The sequence below is a fragment of the Bombina bombina genome, chromosome 2 (genome assembly GCF_027579735.1).
Source record: "Bombina bombina isolate aBomBom1 chromosome 2, aBomBom1.pri, whole genome shotgun sequence".
Classification (NCBI taxonomy): Eukaryota; Metazoa; Chordata; class Amphibia; order Anura; family Bombinatoridae; genus Bombina; species Bombina bombina.
Window position 1 is genome coordinate 564,504,439 of NC_069500.1, and position 20,259 is coordinate 564,524,697.

Here is a 20,259-nt window from a genome sequence, read left to right on the forward strand (position 1 = left end):
TCATTGGACATTAAATTGCTTTCTTGGAAAGTTTTGTTCCTTTTGGCCATCTCTTCTGCCAGAAGAGTTTCTGAATTATCTGCTCTTTCTTGTGAGTCTCCTTTTCTGATTTTTCATCAGGATAAGGCGGTGTTGCGAACTTCTTTTGAATTTTTACCTAAGGTTGTGAATTCCAACAACATTAGTAGAGAAATCGTGGTTCCTTCATTATGTCCTAATCCTAAGAATTCTAAGGAGAAATCGTTACATTCTTTGGATGTTGTTAGAGCTTTGAAATATTATGTTGAAGCTACTAAATCTTTCCGAAAGACTTCTAGTCTATTTGTCGTCTTTTCTGGTTCTAGAAAAGGCCAGAAAGCTTCTGCCATTTCTTTGGCATCCTGGTTGAAATCTTTAATTCATCTTGCCTATGTTAAATCGGGTAAGACTCCGCCTCAGAGGATTACAGCTCATTCTACTAGGTCAGTTTCTACTTCCTGGGCGTTTAGGAATGAAGCTTCAGTTGATCAGATTTGCAAAGCAGCGACTTGGTCCTCTTTGCATACTTTTACTAAATTCTACCATTTTGATGTATTCTCTTCTTCTGAAGCAGTTTTTGGTAGAAAGGTACTTCAGGCAGTGGTTTCGGTTTGAATCTTCTGCTTATGTTTTTCATTAAACTTTATTTTGGGTGTGGATTATTTTCAGCAGGAATTGGCTGTCTTTATTTTATCCCTCCCTCTCTAGTGACTCTTGTGTGGAAAGATCCACATCTTGGGTATTCATTATCCCATACGTCACTAGCTCATGGACTCTTGTTAATTACATGAAAGAAAACATAATTTATGTAAGAACTTACCTGATAAATTCATTTCTTTCATATTAACAAGAGTCCATGAGGCCCACCCTTTTTTGTGGTGGTTATGATTTTTTTGTATAAAGCACAATTATTCCAATTCCTTATTTTATATGCTTCGCACTTTTTTCTTATCACCCCACTTCTTGGCTATTCGTTAAACTGATTTGTGGGTGTGGTGAGGGGTGTATTTATAGGCATTTTAAGGTTTGGGAAACTTTGCCCCTCCTGGTAGGAATGTATATCCCATACGTCACTAGCTCATGGACTCTTGTTAATATGAAAGAAATGAATTTATCAGGTAAGTTCTTACATAAATTATGTTTTGTGGTATTACTAGTCTGTTCAACATGTCTGACATTGAGGTTTCTCATTGTTCTATGTGTTTAGAATGTATTGTGCAACCCCCTCTAACATTGTGTAACTTTTGTACTGAAAGGGCTTTACAATGTAAAAAGCATATTTTAAATAAAGTAAGTGTGCCTAGGGATGATTCTCAGTCTGAAGAGAATCAGGATATGCCATCCAATTCTCCCCAAGTGTCACAACCTTTTATGCCCACACAAGCGACGCCTAGTACTTCTAGTGCGTCTAATTCCTTTACTCTGCAGGAGATGGCTGCAGTTATGTCAACTACCCTTACAGAGGTATTATCTAAATTACCAGTGTTGCAGGGTAAACGCAGTAGGTCAAGTTTTAATGTAAATACTGAATCCTGTGATGCTTTATTAGCTATTTCCGATGTTCCCTCACAGTGCTCTGAGTTGGGGATCAGGGAATTACTGTCTGAGGGTGAAATTTATGATTCAGGGAATGTTTTGCCTCAGACAGATTCGGATGCTATGTCATTTAAATTTAAGCTTGAACACCTCCGCCTGTTGCTTAGGGAGGTTTTAGCGACTCTGGATGATTGTGATCCTATTGTGATTCCTCCAGAGAAATTGTGTAAAATGGATAAATATTTGGAAGTTCCTACTTACACTGATGTTTTTCCGGTTCATAAGAGAATTTCGGAAATTATTAGAAAGGAATGGGATAGACCAGGTATACTGTTTTCTCCCTCTCCTAATTTTAAGAAAATGTTTCCTATATCAGATACCATTCGGGACTCATGGCAAACGGTCCCTAAGGTAGAGGGAGCTATATCTTCCCTAGCTAAGCGTACTACTATACCCATTGAGGATATTTGTGCTATCAAGGATCCTATGGTTAAGAAATTAGAGGGTCTACTAAAGAAATTATTTGTTAATCAGGGATTTCTTTTACAACCTTCGGCTTGCATTGTTCCAGTAACTACTGCAGCAGCTTTTTGGTTTGAGGCTCTAGAAGAGTCTCTTAAGGTTGAGACTCCATTAGATGACATTCTAGATAGAATTAAGGCTCTTAAGCTAGCTAGTTCTTTTATTTCTGATGCCGCTTTTCAAATTGCTAAATTAGCGGCAAAAAATGCAGGATTTGCTATTTTAGCACGTAGAGCATTGTGGCTCAAATCTTGGTCTGCTGATGTGTCGTCAAAACATAAGCTTTTAGCTATTCCCTTTAAAGGTAAGAATTGAAGGAGATAATTTCTGATATTACAGGAGGTAAGGGCCATGCCCTACCTCAGGATAGGTCGGTTAAAATGAGGGGTAAACAGAATAATTTTCATTCTTTCAGAACTTTAAAGGAGGACCCCCCGCTTCTTCTTCTTCCACAAAGCAGCATGAAGGGGTGGCCCCCGATCCGGGACCGGATCTAGTAGGGTGCAGACTTTCTTTCTTTGCTCAGGCTTGGGCAAGAGATGTTCAGGATTCCTGGGCACTAGAAATAGTGACCCACGGTTATCATTTGGAATTCAAGGATTTTCTCCCAAGAGGGAGATTTCATCTTTCAAAATGATCTGCAAACCAGATAAAGAGAGAGGCGTTCTTACGCTGTGTAAAAGACCTTTTTACTATGGGAGTAATCTGTCCTGTTCCAAAATTGGAACAGGGGTTTTACTCAAACCTATTTGTGGTCCCCAAAAAAGAGGGAACGTTCAGACCCATTTTGGACCTCAAGTGTCTAAACAAATTTCTAAGAGTTCCATCATTCAAGATGGAGACAATTCGAACAATTTTGCCAATGATCCAGGAGGGTCAATATATGACTACCGTGGATTTGAAGGATGCTTACCTTCATATTCCAATCCACAAAGATCATCATCGGTTTGTAAGGTTTGCCTTCTTGGACAAACATTATCAGTTCGTGGCTCTTCCTTTCGGGTTGGCCACAGCACCCAGAATCTTCACAAAGGTTCTAGGGTCTTTTTTGGTGGTTCTCAGACTGCAAGGGATAGCGGTGGCGCCTTATCTGGACGATATTCTGATTCAGGCGTCAACATATCATCTGACAAAATTTCACACGGACACAGTGTTGTCTTTTTCTGTGAACTCACGGCTGGAAGGTGAACATAGAGAAGAGTTCACTTGTTCCACAGACAAGGGTTCCTTTCTTGGGAACTCTGATAGACTCGGTAGCCATGAAAGTATTTCTGACGGAGGTCAGAAGATCAAAGATTTTGAATGTTTGCTGAGCACTTCTGTCCATTCCTCGGCCATCAGTGGCTCAGTGTATGGAGGTAATCGGATTAATGGTAGCGGCAATGGACATCATTCCATTTGCTCGCTTTCATCTCAGACCACTGCAACTGCGCATGCTCGGTCAGTGGAATGGGGATTATGCAGATTTATCTCCACAGATAATTCTGGATCAAGAGACCAGAAACTCTCTTCTTTGGTGGTTGTCGCCAGATCATCTGTCCCAGGGGACTTGTTTCCGCAGACTCTCGTGGGTGATAGTGACAACAGATGCCAGCCTTCTGGGCTGGGGTGCAGTTTGGAACTCCCTGAAGGCTCAGGGTGTTTGGACTCAGGTGGAGTCTCTACTTCCAATCAATATTCTGGAACTGAGAGCAATATTCAATGCGCTTCAGACGTGGCCTCAGTTGGCTTCTGCCAAATTCATCAGATTCCAGTCGGACAACATAACGACTGTGGCATATGTCAATCATCAGGTGGGGAACAAGGAGTTCCTTAGCGATGATAGAAGTATCCAAGATAATCAGTTGGGCAGAGGCCCACTCTTGTCGTCTGTCAGCGATCTACATCCCAGGGGTAGAGAACTGGGAAGCAGATTTTCTAAGTCGACGGACTTTTCATCCGGGGGAGTGGGAACTTCACCTGGAGGTATTTGCCTCATTGATTCTCAGATGGGGCAGACCGGAATTGGATTTGATGGCATCTCGTCAGAATGCCAAGCTTCCAAGATACGGATCCCGGTCAAGGGATCCTCAGGCCGAACTGATAGATGCCTTGGCAGTACCTTGGTTGTTCAGCCTAGCTTATGTGTTTCTGCCGTTTCCTCCCCTCCCACGCGTGATTGCTCGAATCAAACAGGAGAGAGCTTCAGTAATCCTGATAGCGCCTGCGTGGCCACGCAGGACTTGGTATGCGGATCTAGTGGACATGTCCTCTCTGCCACCGTGGAAACTTCCGTTAAGACAGGACCTTCTCATTCAAGGTCCTTTCCAACATCCAAATCTAATTTCTCTGCAACTGACTGCGTGGAGATTGAACGCTTGATTTTATCGAAGCGAGAATTCTCTGATTCAGTTATCAATACTTTGATACAGGCTAGAAAGCCTGTCACTAGTAAGATCTATCATAAGATATGGCGTAAATATCTTTATTGGTGTGAATCCAAGGGTTACTCATGGAGTAAAGTTAGGATTCCTAGGATTTTGTCTTTTCTCCAAGAAGGATTGGAGAAAGGGTTATCAGCAAGTTCCTTAAAGGGACAAATTTCAGCTTTGTCAATTCTGTTTCACAAACGTTTGGCAAATGTATCAGCTGTTCAGTCTTTTTGTCAGGCTCTATCTAGAATTAAGCCTGTATTTAGACCTATTACTCCTCCCTGGAGTTTGAATTTAGTTCTTAGAGTTCTGCAAGGGGTTCCGTTTGAACCTATGCATTCCATAGATATTAAACTATTATCTTGGAAAGTTCTGTTTTTGGTTGCTATTTCTTCTGCTCGAAGAGTTTCTGAGCTTTCAGCATTACAGTGTGATTTCATTCTGATAAGGTGGTTTTATGTACCAAACCTGGGTTCCTTCCTAAGGTTGTTTCGAATAAGAATATTAATCAGGAAATTGTTGTTCCTTCCTTGTGTCCTAATCCTTCTAAGAAGGAGCATCTGTTACATAACTTGGACGTGGTCCATGCCTTAAAGTTTTACTTACAGGCAACTAAGGATTTCTGTCAATCATCTTCGTTATTCATTGTTTGTTCTGGAAAGCGTAGGTGGTCAGAAAGCTACGGCTACCTCTTTCTTTTGGCTGAGAAGTATCATCCGTCTGGCATATGAGACTGTTGGACAGCAGCCTCCTGAAAGAATTACGGCTCATTCTACTAGGGCTGTGGCTTCCACATGGGCTTTTAAAAACGATGCATCTGTGGAACAGATTTGTAAGGCTGCGACTTGGTCGTCCCTTCACACTTTTTCCAAATTTTATAAATTTGATACTTTTTCTGAGGCTATCTTTGGAAGAAAGGTTCTTCAAGCAGTGGTGCCTTCCGTTTAGGTTCCTGTCTTGTCCCTCCCTTTCATCCGTGTCCTATTTCTTTGGTATTGGTTTCCCACAAGTAAGGATGAAATCCGTGGACTCGTCATATCTTTGTAAAAGAAAACTAAATTTATGCTTACCTGATAAATTGCTTTCTTTTACGATATGATGAGTCCACGGCCCTCCCTGTTATTTTAAGACAGGTTTATTTTATTTTTTTAAAACTTCAGTAACCTCTGCACCTTTTTAGCCTTTCCTTTTCTCTTCCTATAACCTTCGGCCGAATGACTGAGGGTGGAGAGGAAGGGGAGGGGCTATATATACAGCTCTGCTGTGGTGCTCTTTGCCACTTCCTGTTAGCAGGAGGTTAATATCCCACAAGTAAGGATGAAATTCGTGGACTCGTCATATCGTAAAAGAAAGTATTTTATCAGGTAAGCATAAATTTAGTTTTTTATTTTTTGTATAAAAATCACCTTTTATAGTAAGTATTTAATGTTTTAGCCAATGGTTATTATTGTTTGTTTTTATTTTACTGATGGAAAATCATTGGAAATGTGCAACTTGTTCTTGATTTTTCTACCATTTAGGGCAAGGAGGAGAAACAATGAAAATGCTAACAACCAAAGATTCCCAGAGAAACGTCTTGCAAGGAGGACTGAGGAAAAAGAAGGGGCGAACAAAACCATAGAAAATGAGATTGGTTGCATAGATGGAAAGCATAGCACTCCTCCTAGACCCCGACATGGAGGAAGAGCACATGATACTAGTTGGGATAAAACTCCAAGACTCAACAATGAAAAGTGGAGGCGACAAGAAGACAGAGATATGAGGGAAAAGCGCTGCTTCATTTGCGGGAGAGAAGGACACATTAAGAAGGACTGTCCCCAATACAAAGGGACAGCAGGTAATAAAGCATTATTCCAAAGCGAAGATAAACATAGCATTCTTAATTTAATACTAACTACCAATCTTTAATGGTTTAGTTTTTATTCACAAAACCATATACTTCGGGGTGTGGAATTCAAGAATGCTATCATATTTTCTACCCTGCTAAACATTTTTTCAGTAATATAAATTTTAGAAATCATTGTGAAATTTTGATGGTTAAAGGGATATAAAACACAAATTTCTTTCCTAAGATATGGAGAGTCCACAACGTCATTCATTTACTAGTGGGAATATCACTCCTGGCCAGCAGGAGGAGGCAAAGAGCACCACAGGAAAGCTTTTAAGTGTCACTCCCCTACCCATAATCCCCAGTCATTCTTTTTGCCTCTGTCAATGGAGGAGGTGAAGTTTGGTGTCTGAAGAAATTAATTCCTTTTTCGGGTACTTTTCCCTGCAAGCAAGGATTTGGGTTTAGCTGAGTCCAGGTCAATCTCTTCAGTAGAGTAGTGGTGGCTATTAAGCAGTTAGGACGTTGTGAGGTAGGTACAGAAAGCCAGAGTTGGTTAACTCTGTTCTTTCTTTTTCTACAGGTCTCTGTAAGGAGTATGTGTCCTTTCACGCCTTGTGAGCTGTCTTCCTGCTGGATAGCTAGACTGCAGGTAAGTGCTTTTGTCTTCTAGGTCTTAGAGACTTGCACTTTAGAAGAATATGTCATATGCAGTAGATGGGGACATTTTTAAAATCCTTTATACAGGATTTTCTTTGGCAGTGGGCAGGCACATTATGTAGGTTGAGACTAGGGGTTAATCTTCCCTTTATTGGGATGTTTTTCCTCTGTGCTAATTTTGTTGAAATACTGTATTAGTATGTGTGTGGCTTATGTTTTATACAGGGATTTATGTATAAACTTAAAATTTGGCAGTTGGTTTTCTTTGCTTGCTTAGCTAGAACAGGCTAACTGACAAACTGCTTGAGTTTGAAATCAGCTGCAGCTACTTGCATCTTATGTTGTAGGCAGAGGGAAACGTGCGGCTTTTACTTGCTGCATAGTTTCCTCTCTCTGCTGTCGGATTTTCGCAGAGCGGCGTAATTGAATTTCAGTCTCTTCAGTGTCGATCTACTATACGATCGTTTTAGAGATTTCTGGCACACAAATTGTGGTATTAAAAATTCTTAAAGTGACAGTGTATTTAAAAAACTTCTACAATTTGGGAAATTTTTTATTTAGTATTATGGACATGGACCAAGACACTGTGTTTTTTGACAAATGCTTGTTATACCGAGAGGCACAAATTGTTTTGCTTATGCAATTCTATGCTGCAGTTCCTCTCAGCCTCCTGGAGGAGTTTATTTGCTTGCAGATTTTGCTGCACAGGTATCTTCTGCGGCATTATCTGCTTTTCCTATGATGGGAAAACGCAAGAGGAAAATTAGACATTCAGATAGTAAGGTTTCTGTTCCATCTACTGCTACACAGGTTGCCCTCCCTCATAAGTCTGAGGAGGAGGATACGCCGGTAGCCTCTGAGGGTTAAATCTGAGATTCGGACGGTAAAATTCCTTTATCTGAGACTGAAGAAGTTAACTTCAGATTTAAGCTTGAATACCTTTGTGTACTGTTAAAGGTATTGGCTACTTTGGACGACTCCAATACTTCTGTAGTTGTCAACTCTAAAAAATCTAGTAAACTTAATAAATACTATGATGTTTCTTCCTCTGTAAAGGTGTTTCCTGTTCCAGACCGTGTGACAGAGGTTCATTCTCTGGAATGGAAACAGCCAGGGATACCTTTCTCCCCGTCTCCCGTCTTTAAAAATGTTTTCTATTGCTGACTCCATTAAAGATTCATGGTGCACGGTGCCTAAAGTAGAAGGGGCTATTTCTACTATGGCTAAGAGAACTACGATCCCCATAGAAAATAGCTGCTCCTTTTAAGGATCCTTTGGACAAAAAGTTGAAGGCTTATTTGAAGAAGATGTAAGTTTTTCAAGGTCTTCAATGGCAACCTGCAGTTTGTATTGCCACAGTATCAAGTGCGGAATCTTACTGGTGCAACGCCTTGTATGAATCAATTTTAATAGACTCTCTGTTGGAGATAGGATTAAGGCTCTCAAACTAGCCAATTCCTTTATTTCTTTCATGTAATTAGCAAGAGTCCATGAGCTAGTGACGTATGGGATATACATTCCTACCAGGAGGGGCAAAGTTTCCCAAACCTCAAAATGCTTATAAATACACCCCTCACCACACCCACAAATCAGTTTTACAAACTTTGCCTCCTGTGGAGGTAGTGAAGTAAGTTTGTGCTAGATTCTACGTTGATATGCACTCTGCAGCAGGTTGGAGCCCGGTTTTCCTCTCAGCGTGCAGTGAATGTCAGAGGAATGTGAAGAGAGTATTGCCTATTTGAATTCAATGATCTCCTTCTACGGGATCTATTTCATAGGTTCTCTGTTATCGGTCGTAGAGATTCATCTTTTACCTCTCTTTTCAGATCGACGATATACTCTTATATACCATTACCTCTACTGATTCTCGTTTCAGAACTGGTTTGGCTTTCTACTACATGTAGATGAGTGTCCTGGGGTAAGTAAGTCTTATTTTTGTGACACTCTAAGCTATGGTTGGGCACTTTTTATATAAAGTTCTAAATAATTGTGTTTAAACATTTATTTGCCTTGATTCAGGATGTTCAACATTCCTTATTTCAGACAGTCAGTTTCATTATATGGGATAATGCATTTGAATAATCAATTTTTTTCTTACCTTAAAAATTTGACTTTTTTTTCCTGTGGGCTGTTAGGCTCGCGGGGGCTGAAAATGCTTCATTTTATTGCGTCATTTTTGGCACGGACTTTTTTGGCGCAAAAAAAAAAATTATTTGTTATTTCCGCCGTCGTTCTTGTCACCGGAAGTTGCGTCATTTTAGGCGCCAAAAAATATGGGCGTCATTATTGTCTCCACATTATTTAAGTCTTATTGTTTATTTGCTTCTGGTTGCTAGAAGCTTGTTCACTGGCATTTTTTCCCATTCCTGAAACTGTCATTTAAGGAATTTGATCAATTTTGCTTTATATGTTGTTTTTTCTATTGCATATTGCAAGATGTCTCAGTTGGACGCTGAATCAGAAGATACTTCTGGAAAATCGCTGCCTGATGTTGGATCTACCAAAGTTAAGTGTATTTGCTGTAAACTTGTGGTATCTGTTCCTCCAGCTGTTGTTTGTAATGAATGTCATGACAAACTTGTTAATGCAGATAATATTTCCTTTAGTAATGTTTCATTACCTGTTGCTGTTCCGTCAACATCTAATACTCAGAGTGTTCCTGTTAACATAAGAGATTTTGTTTCTAAATCCATTAAGAAGGCTATGTCTGTTATTCCTCCTTCTAGTAAACGGAAAAGGTCTTTTAAAACTTCTCATTTTTCTGATGAATTTTTAAATGAACATCATCATTTGATTCCGATAATGTTTCCTCTGGTTCAGAGGATTCAGTTTCAGAGGTTGATGCTGATAAATCTTCATATTTATTCAAAATGGAATTTATTCGTTCTTTACTTAAAGAAGTCTTAATTGCATTAGAGATAGAGGAATCTGGTCCTCTTGATACTAAATCTAAACGTTTAAATAAGGTTTTTAAATCTCCTGTAGTTATTCCAGAAGTTTTTCCTGTCCCTGATGCTATTTCTGAAGTAATTTCCAGGGAATGGAATAATTTGGGTAATTCATTCACTCCTTCTAAACGTTTTAAGCAATTATATCCTGTGCCAGCTGACAGATTAGAGTTTTGAGACAAAATCCCTAAGGTTGATGGGGCTATCTCTACTCTTGCTAAACGTACTACTATTCCTACGGCAGATAGTACTTCCTTTAAGGATCCTTTAGATAGGAAAATTGAATCCTTTCTAAGAAAAGCTTACTTATGTTCAGGTAATCTTCTTAGACCTGCTATATCTTTAGCGGATGTTGCTGCAGCTTCAACTTTTTGGTTGGAAGCTTTAGCGCAACAAGTTTCAGATCATAATTCTCATAGCATTGTTAATCTTCTTCAACATGCTAATAATTTTATTTGTGATGCCATCTTTGATATCATTAGGGTTGATGTCAGGTATATGTCTCTAGCTATTTTAGCTAGAAGAGCTTTATGGCTTAAAACTTGGAATGCTGATATGTCTTCTAAGTCAACTTTGCTTTCCCTTTCTTTCCAGGGTAATAAATTATTTGGTTCACAGTTGGATTCTATTATTCCAACTGTTACTGGAGGGAAAGGAACTTTTTTACCACAGGTTAAAAAATCTAAAGGTAAATTTAGGTCTACTAATCGTTTTCGTTCATTTCGTCACAATAAGGAACAAAAGCCTGATCCTTCCCCTACAGGAGCAGTATCAGTTTGGAAACCATCTCCAGTCTGGAATAAATCCAAGCCTTTTAGAAAGCCAAAGCCAGCTCCCAAGTCAACATGAAGGTGCGGCCCTCATTCCAGCTCAGCTGGTAGGGGGCAGATTACGATTTTTCAAAGAAATTTGGATCAATTTGATTAACAATCTTTGGATTCAGAACATTGTTTCACAAGGGTACAGAATAGGCTTCAAGATAAGGCCTCCTGCAAGAAGATTTTTTCTTTCCCGTGTCCCAGTAAATCCAGTGAAGGCTCAAGCATTTCTGAAATGTGTTTTAGATCTAGAGTTGGCTGGAGTAATTATGCCAGTTCCAGTTCTGGAACAGGGGCTGGGGTTTTACTCAAATCTTTTCATTGTACCAAAGAAGGAGAATTCCTTCAGACCAGTTCTGGATTTAAAAATATTGAATCATTATGTAAGGATACCAACATTCAAGATGGTAACTATAAGGACTATTCTGCCTTTTGTTCAGCAAGGGCATTATATGTCCACAATAGATTTACAGGATGCATATCTGCATATTCCGATTCATCCAGATCACTATCAGTTTCGGAGATTCTCTTTCCTAGACAAGCATTACCAGTTTGTGGCTCTGCCGTTTGGCCTAGCGACAGCTCCAAGGATTTTTACAAAGGTTCTCGGTGCCCTTCTCTCTGTAATCAGAGAACAGGGTATTGTGGTATTTCCTTATTTGGACGATATCTTGGTACTTGCTCAGTCTTCACATTTAGCAGAATCTCATACGAATCAACTTGTATTGTTTCTTCGAGAACATGGTTGGAGGATCAATTTACCAAAAAGTTCATTGATTCCTCAGACAAGGGTAACCTTTTTAGGTTTCCAGATAGATTCAGTGTCCATGACTCTGTCTATGACAGACAAGAGACGTCTAAAATTGGTTTCAGCTTGTCGAAACCTTCAGTCTCAATCATTCCCTTCGGTAGCCTTATGCATGGAAATTCTAGGTCTTATGACTGCTGCATCGGACGCGATCCCCTTTGCTCGTTTTCACATGCGACCTCTTCAGCTCTGTATGCTGAACCAGTGGTGCAGGGATTATACAAAGATATCTCAATTAATATCTTTAAAACCGATTGTACGACAATCTCTGACGTGGTGGACAGACCACCATCGTTTAGTTCAGGGGGCTTCTTTTGTTCTTCCGACCTGGACTGTGATTTCAACAGATACAAGTCTGACAGGTTGGGGAGCCGTTTGGGGGTCTCTGACAGCACAAGGGGTTTGTGAATCTCAGGAGGTGAGATTATCAATCAACATTTTGGAACTCCGTGCAATTTTCAGAGCTCTTCAGTCATGGCCTCTTCTAAAGAGAGAGTCGTTCATTTGTTTTCAGACGGACAATGTCACAACCGTGGCATATGTCAATCATCAAGGAGGGACTCACAGTCCTCTGGCTATGAAAGAAGTATCTCGAATACTGGTATGGGCGGAATCCAGCTCCTGTCTAATTTCTGCGGTTCATATCCCAGGTATAGACAATTGGGAAGCGGATTATCTCAGTCGCCAAACGTTACATCCGGGCGAATGGTCTCTTCACCCAGAGGTATTTCTTCAGATTGTTCAAATGTGGGGACTTCCAGAAATAGATATGATGGCTTCTCATCTAAATAAGAAGCTTCCCAGGTATCTGTCCAGATCCAGGGATCCTCAAGCGGAGGCAGTGGATGCATTGTCACTTCCTTGGAAGTATCATCCTGCCTATATCTTTCCGCCTCTAGTTCTTCTTCCAAGAATGATTTCCAAGATTCTAAAGGAGTGTTCGTTTGTTCTGCTGGTGGCTCCAGCATGGCCTCACAGGTTTTGGTATGCGGATCTTGTCCGGATGGCCACTTGCCAACCGTGGACTCTTCCGTTAAGACCAGACCTTTATCACAAGGACCTTTTTTCCATCAGGATCTCAAATCCTTAAATTTGAAGGTATGGAGATTGAACGCTTGATTCTCAGTCATAGAGGTTTCTCTGACTCTGTGATTAATACTATGTTGCAGGCTCGAAAATCTGTATCTAGGAAGATATATTATAGAGTCTGGAAGATTTACATTTCTTGGTGTTTTTCTCATCATTTTTCTTGGCATTCTTTTAGAATTCCTAGAATTTTACAGTTTCTTCAGGATGGTTTGGATAAAGGTTTGTCTGCAAGTTCCTTGAAAGGACAAATCTCTGCTCTTTCTGTTCTTTTTCACAGAAAGATTGCTAGTCTTCCTGATATTCATTGTTTTGGACAAGCTTTGGTTCGTATAAAACCTGTCATTAAGTCAATCTCTCCTCCGTGGAGTTTGAATTTGGTTCTGAGGGCTCTTCAAGCTCCTCCGTTTGAACCTATGCATTCGCTGGACATTAAATTACTTTCTTGGAAAGTTTTGTTTCTTTTGGCCATCTCTTCTGCTAGAAGAGTTTCTGAATTATCTGCTCTTTCTTGTGAGTCTCCTTTTCTGATTTTTCATCAGGATAAGGCGGTGTTGCGAACTTCTTTTAAATTTTTACCTAAGGTTGTGAATTCTAACAACATTAGTAGAGAAATTGTGGTTCCTTCATTATGTCCTAATCCTAAGAATTCTAAGGAAAAGTCATTGCATTCTTTGGATGTAGTTAGAGCTTTGAAATATTATGTTGAAGCTACTAAGGATTTCCGAAAGACTTCTAGTCTATTTGTTATCTTTTCCGGTTCTAGGAAAGGTCAGAAGGCTTCTGCCATTTCTTTGGCATCTTGGTTAAAATCTTTGATTCATCATGCTTATGTCGAGTCGGGTAAAACTCTGCTTCAAACGATTACAGCTCATTCTACTAGGTCAGTTTCTACTTCCTGGGCGTTTAGGAATGAAGCTTCGGTTGATCAGATTTGCAAAGCAGCCACTTGGTCTTCTTTGCATACTTTTACTAAATTCTACCATTTTGATGTGTTTGCTTCTTCTGAAGCAGTTTTTGGTAGAAAAGTACTTCAGGCAGCTGTTTGTTTGATTCTTCTGCTTATAATTTCAGTTTTTTTCATTATAAGATTTAAACTTTGTTTTGGGTGTGGATTTTTTTCAGCGGAATTGGCTGTCTTTATTTTATCCCTCCCTCTCTAGTGACTCTTGCGTGGAAGATCCACATCTTGGGTAGTCATTATCCCATACGTCACTAGCTCATGGACTCTTGCTAATTACATGAAAGAAAACATAATTTATGTAAGAACTTACCTGATAAATTCATTTCTTTCATATTAGCAAGAGTCCATGAGGCCCACCCTTTTTTGTGGTGGTTATGATTTTTTTGTATAAAGCACAATTATTCCAATTCCTTATTTTTTATGCTTCGCACTTTTTTCTTATCACCCCACTCCTTGGCTATACGTTAAACTGATTTGTGGGTGTGGTGAGGGGTGTATTTATAAGCATTTTGAGGTTTGGGAAACTTTGCCCCTCCTGGTAGGAATGTATATCCCATACGTCACTAGCTCATGGACTCTTGCTAATATGAAAGAAATGAATTTATCAGGTAAGTTCTTACATAAATTATGTTTTCTGATGCTAACATGCAAGTTATTAGACTGGGAGCCAACATGTCTGGCTTCTCTGTCCTAGCCCACAGGGCATTGTGGCTAAAATCTTGGTGAGCTGATGTTACCTCCAAGCTTCTGGTGCTTCCTTCTAAGGGGAAGACCTTGTTCGGACCTGGTCTGGCAGAAATAATTTCTGATATTTCAGGTGGTAAAGGGTCTTTTCTACCGCAAGACAAGAAGAACAGACTCAAAGGACGTAATTTTCGTTCAAAGGTCAAGTCTTTCTCTCCCTCTTCCAAGCGGATCAAGTGGGGGGCAGAATTTCCCGGTTTCGACAAGTGTTGAGGCACGAGATGTCCCAGATCCTTGCTCTGTGGACATAGTATCTCAGGGTTACAAAATAGAATTCAAAACTTTCTCTCCCAGGAGCAGATTCCACCTCTCAAGATTATCTGCAGACCAGGTAAAGAGAGACGCATTCTTGAACTGCATTCAGGACCTTTCCTCCCTGGGAGTGATTGTTCCAGTAAGGGAACAGGGTCTAGGATTCTTATTCAAATCTGTTTGTGGTTCCCAAAAAAGAGGGAACTTTTCGACCCATTTTAGACCTAAAGTGCCTCTACAAGTTTCTCAGGGTACCATCTTGTTCCATTCTTCCTTTGGTCCAAGAGGGTCAGTTCATGACGACTTTAGACCTGAAGGACGCTTATCTTCATGTTCCCATCCACAGGGATCATCACAAATTCCTGAGATTCGCCTTTCTAGACAAACATTTTCAGTTTGTGGCTCTTCCGTTTGGCCTTGCCACAGCTCCCAGAATTTTCTCAAAGGTTCTTGGGGCTCTCTTGGCAGTGATCAGGTCTCGGGGAATTGCAGTGGCGCCATACCTGGACGACATATTGGTTCAGGCGCCATCTTTTCAACAAGCAAACTCATACAGAGATCTTGTTGTCTTTTCTACGTTCCCACAGTTGGAAAGTGAATCTGGAGAAGAGTTCCCTTGTTCCAGCTACAAGGGTGGTTTTCTTAGGGACCATAATAGATTCCCTATCTATGAAAATTTTTCTGACTGAGGTCAGAAAATCCAAAATTCTATGCTCTTGCCTCTCTCTTCAGTCTACTGTTCAGCCATCAGTGGCTCAATGTATAGAGGTAATTGGTCTGATGGTTGCTTCCATGGACATCATTCCCTTTGCTCGATCCCATTTGAGAGCTCTGCAATTATGCATGCTCAGACAATGGAACGGAGACCATTCGGATCTGTCTCAGAGGATAGATCTAGACCAGTCAACAAGAGACTCTCTCTCTCCCGTGATGGCTTTCTCAGGACCATCTGTCTCAGGGCACATGCTTCCTGGAGACCTTCCTGAGTGATATTGACCACAGACGCCAGCCTGCTAGGCTGGGTAGCAGTCTGGGACTCAAAGGCGCAGGGACTATGGACTCAGGAGGAGTCTGCTCTCCCCATAAACATCTTGGAGTTGAGAGCAATGCTCTGATGGCTTGGCCTCAATTATCCTTAGCCTGGTTTATCAGTTTTCATTCGGACATCACCTCATTGGCTTACATCAACCACCAGGGAGGAACTCAGAGTTCCTTAGCCATGAAGGCGGTGGCATGGATTATTCAGTGGCCGGAAGCTCACAATTGTTGTCTATCTGCCATCCACATTCCTGGAGTGGACAACTGGGAAGTGGATTTCCTGAGCAGACAGACATTTCATCCTGGGAAGTTGGCTCTCCATCCGGAGGTGTTCTCCAGGTTAACCCTCAAATGGGGGGGTGCCGGAGTTGGATCTGATGGAGTCTTGGCAGAACGCCAAGCTTCCAAGGTACGGTTCAAGGTCAAGAGATCCTCAGGCCACTCTGATAGATGCTCTTGTGGTTCCTTGGAATTTCGGTCTAGCATACCCGTTTCCTCCGTTTGTGCTCCTTCCACGAGTTATTGCTTGTATCAAACAAGAGAGAGCATCAGTAATTCTAATAGCTCCTGCATGGTCTCGTAGGATCTGTTATGCAGACCTAGTGAAGTTTTCTTCTCGGCTGCCTTTGGAGGTTTCCTCTGAGGAAGGACCTTCTAACTCGGGGTCCATTCCTCCATTCAAATCTCGTTTCTCTGAAGTTGACTGCTTGGAGATTGAACGCTTAGTACTATCTAAGCGTGGATTTTTTGAGTCGGTCATTGAGACCATGATCCAGGCTCGCAACCCTGTTACTCAAAAAATGTACCATTAGATATGGCGTAAATACCTTTATTGGTGTGAATCTAAGGGCTACTCTTGGAGTAGGGTCAGGATTCCTAGAATTTTGTCTTTTCTCCAGGAAGGTCTGGAGAAAGGGTTGTCAGTCAGTTCTCTGAAAGGTCAGATTTCTGCATTATCTATTTTGTTACATAAGCGTCTGGCGGATGTTCCAGATGTTCAATCTTTTTGTCAGGCCCTGGTCAGAATCAGGCCTGTGTTTAAACCTGTTGCTCCTCCTTGGAGCCTTAATCTTGCTCTTAAAGTTTTGCTGCAGGCTCAGTTTGAGCCAATGCATTCCATAAATATCAAGTTGCTATCTCTTCTGCTCAGAGTTTTGGAACTATTGGCTTTGCAGTGGGATTTGCCTTACCTTATCTTTCATGCGGATAAGGTGGTTCTTCGTACTAAATTGAGGTTTCTTCCTAAAGTGGTTTCGGATAGAAATATTAATCAGGAAAATGTTGTTCCTTCTCTCTGTCCCAATCCTCCTTCTCATAAAGAACATCTGTTGCACAACTTGGATGTTGTGCGTGCTCTAAAATTCTACATACAGGCGACTAAGGATTTTCCCCAGTCTTCTGCCCTGTTTGTTTCTCAGGAAAGTGTAAGGGTCAGAAAGCTACTTCTCTTTCCATCTGGTTGAGAAGTATGTTTTGTTTTGCTTATGAGACTGCTGGTCAGCAGCCTCCTGAAAGAATTGCAGCTCATTTCACTAGGGCTGTCTCCTCTTCTTGGGCTTTCAAAGATGGAGCTTCTGTGGAACAGCTTTGCAAGGCTGCAACTTAGTCCTCTCTGCATACATTTTCCAAATTTAATACTTGTGCCTTGGCTGAGGCCTCTTTTGGGAAAAAGGTTCTTCAAGTAGTGGTGCCTTCTGTTTAAGTCTGCCTGTCTTGTTCTCCCTCCCTGTTCATTCTGTGTCCTCTAGCTTGGGTATTGGTTCCGACTAGTAATTGAATGACGTTGTGGACTCTCCATATCTTAGGAAAGAAAACAAAATTTATGCTTACCTGATAAAAAAAAATTCTTGCCGATATGGAGAATCCACGACCCCACCCTTTATTAAGACAGTTTTTTTTTTTACTAATCCTCAGGCACCTCTACACCTTTGTGTTATTCTTTTTCCATTTCCCTTCGGTTGAATGACTGGGGATTATGGGAAGGTGAGTGACACTTGCCTCTTCTTGCTAGCCAGGAGTGATATTCCCACTAGTAATTGAATGATGTTGTGGACTCTCTATATCCGAAAGAAAGAAATTTATCAGGTAAGCATACATTTTTCTTTTTTTTTTCTTTTATGATTCAGATAAACCACTGGTTTTTATACCTGTTCTCGGGCCTCCCTAACAGGCCACATTTTGTGGATATCTGAACTAGAGAACAGGTGAAATTATCAGCTGATTAGTAAACATGGTTATTTTACCTGCTCTTTTCCAAGGTAATCATGAAAACCAGGCCTGTTGGGGAGGCCTTAGGACAGGTTTGGTTTGAAAACCAGTGAGGTATTGCATGCTATTTTAATCAACTTTCTATTTGACTCATATTATCAAGAATGAAGAAAAAATAGGAGAAAATTAGAAAGTTGCTTAAAATTGCATGTTCTATCTGAATCATGAAAGAAAAAAATTGGGTTTTTATATCCCTTTAACATTTTATATCTCTGCAGATTCTTAAGGGCTACATCAGACACTGATCATATGTCTATGTCTAGGAGCAACATATCACTGCAATGTGCACATACTAAATAGATGTAATCGTATGCATTGATTTCCTTAATATAAGAAGAGTCAACTGCTTCATTCCTTACTGTTGAGAAATACACCTCAGCCAAAGACTTAAATACCTCTCGCACTTCCCCCATCCCCCAGTCATACTTTGCCTTTTGTCACAGGAGGATGGCAGAGAAGTGTCAGAAGAATTAAGAGTTGTTCCTCAGGAGGGGCATATGCCCTTCGATATGGGACTGGAGGTTTAGTAGTCTTGTCAGCCTCTCAGTGAGAGCATTGAGGAAAGTTAGAATCTGGAGATGCAGGGAGAGTCTTCCTGCTAACAGCTCCTTAAGCAACAAGGGTTGACGAGTTTCACTGTCTGCTTTTTCTTCACTCAAGTCCATGTCAGGAGCGATGCTACAAGACTGTCACACTTGAGAGGCTGTGTTTCTGTTCCACAGCATGAATTCTGGTAAGATTGTTTACATTTCTTTCATGTAATTGGCCAAGAGTCCATGAGCTAGTGACGTATGGGATATACAATCCTACCAGGAGGGGCAAAATTTCCCAAACCTCAAAATGCCTATAAATACACCCCTCACCACACCCACAATTCAGTTTTACAAACTTTGCCTCCTATGGAGGTGGCGAAGTAAGTTTGTGCTAAGATTTCTACGTTGATATGCGCTTCTCAGCTTTTTTGAAGCCTGTTTCCTCTCAGAGTACAGTGAATGTCCGAGGGATGTGTAGGGAGTATCACCTATTGAATGCAATGGTTTTCCTCACGGGGATGTCTCAATCTGTTCCTGTCTCAGAATTCACTGCTGGATCCCTGCTGCCTGATAACAGTTCTACTAAAGCTAAGTGCATTTGTTGTAAACTTGTGGAGATTATACATCCAGCTGTGGTTTGTAATAGTTGTCATGATAAACTTTTACATGCAGATAATATATCCATCAGTAGTAGTTAATTACCTGTTGCTGTTCCCTCAACATCTAACGCACAAGATATACCTGTAAATTTAAAAGAATTTATTTCTGATTCTATTCAGAAGGCTCTCTGCCATTCCGCCTTCTAATAAACGTAAAATGTCTTTTAAAACTTCTCATAAGGTTGATGAAATTTCAAATGACCAGCAGCATACTGAATTATCCTTCTCTGATGAGGATCTATCTGATTCAGAAGATCCTGCCTCAGATATTGACACTGTTAAATCCTCTTATTTATTTAAATTGGAGTATATTCGTTCTTTGTTAAAAGAAGTGTTGATCACTTTGGATATGGAGGAAACTAGTCCTCTTGATATTAAAACTAGTAAATGTTTAAATTCTGTTTATAAACCTCCTGTGGTTATTCCAGAGGTTTTTCCAGTTCCTGATGCTATTTCTGATATGATTTCTAAGGAATGGAATAAGCCTGGTACTTCTCTTATTCCTTCTTCAAGGTTTAAAAAATTGTATCCTTTGCCAGAAGTTAGATTGGAGTTTTGGGAAAAGATCCCCAAAGTTGATGGGTCTATCTCTACTCTTGCTAAACGTACTTCTATTCCTACGGAAGATAGTACTTCTTTTAAAGATCCTTTAGATAGGTAACTTGAATCTTATCTATGGAAAGCTTATTTATATTCAGGGCATCTTCTTCGGCCTGCAATTTCTTTGGCTGATGTTGCAGCTGCTTCAACTTTTTGGTTGGATACTTTAGCGCAACAAGTATTGGATCATGATTTGTCTAGCATTAAGTTGATTCAACATGCTAATAATTTCATTTGTGATGCCATTTTTGATTTTATCAAAATTGATGTTAAATCTATGTCTTTAGCTATTTAAGCTAGTAGAGCTTTGTGGCTCAAATCTTGGAATGCTGATATGACTTCTAAATCCAGATTGCTATCTCTTTCTTTCCAAGGTAACTAATTATTTAGTTCCCAGTTGGATTCAATCATTTCAACTGTTACTGGGGGGAAGGGAGTTTTTTTTGCCTCAGGATAAAAAAAACCTAAGGGTAAATCTAAAGCTTTTAACCGTTTTCATTCCTTTCATCAAAATAAGGAACAGAAACCTAATCCTTCCCCCAAGGAATCTGCTTCCAATTGGAAAC

General features: G+C 40.4%; 1 protein-coding gene across 1 annotated transcript in view; it reads left to right on the forward strand.

Annotated features, from left to right (window-relative positions):
- The window catches only part of TUT7 (terminal uridylyl transferase 7), a gene marked incomplete in the record, with an annotated part of 489,065 nt that overhangs the window by 315,643 nt on the left and 153,163 nt on the right, over positions 1-20,259 (forward strand). The window contains 1 exon segment of the mRNA XM_053702430.1: positions 6,008-6,324. Coding sequence (XP_053558405.1) covers positions 6,008-6,324 — 317 coding nt within the window.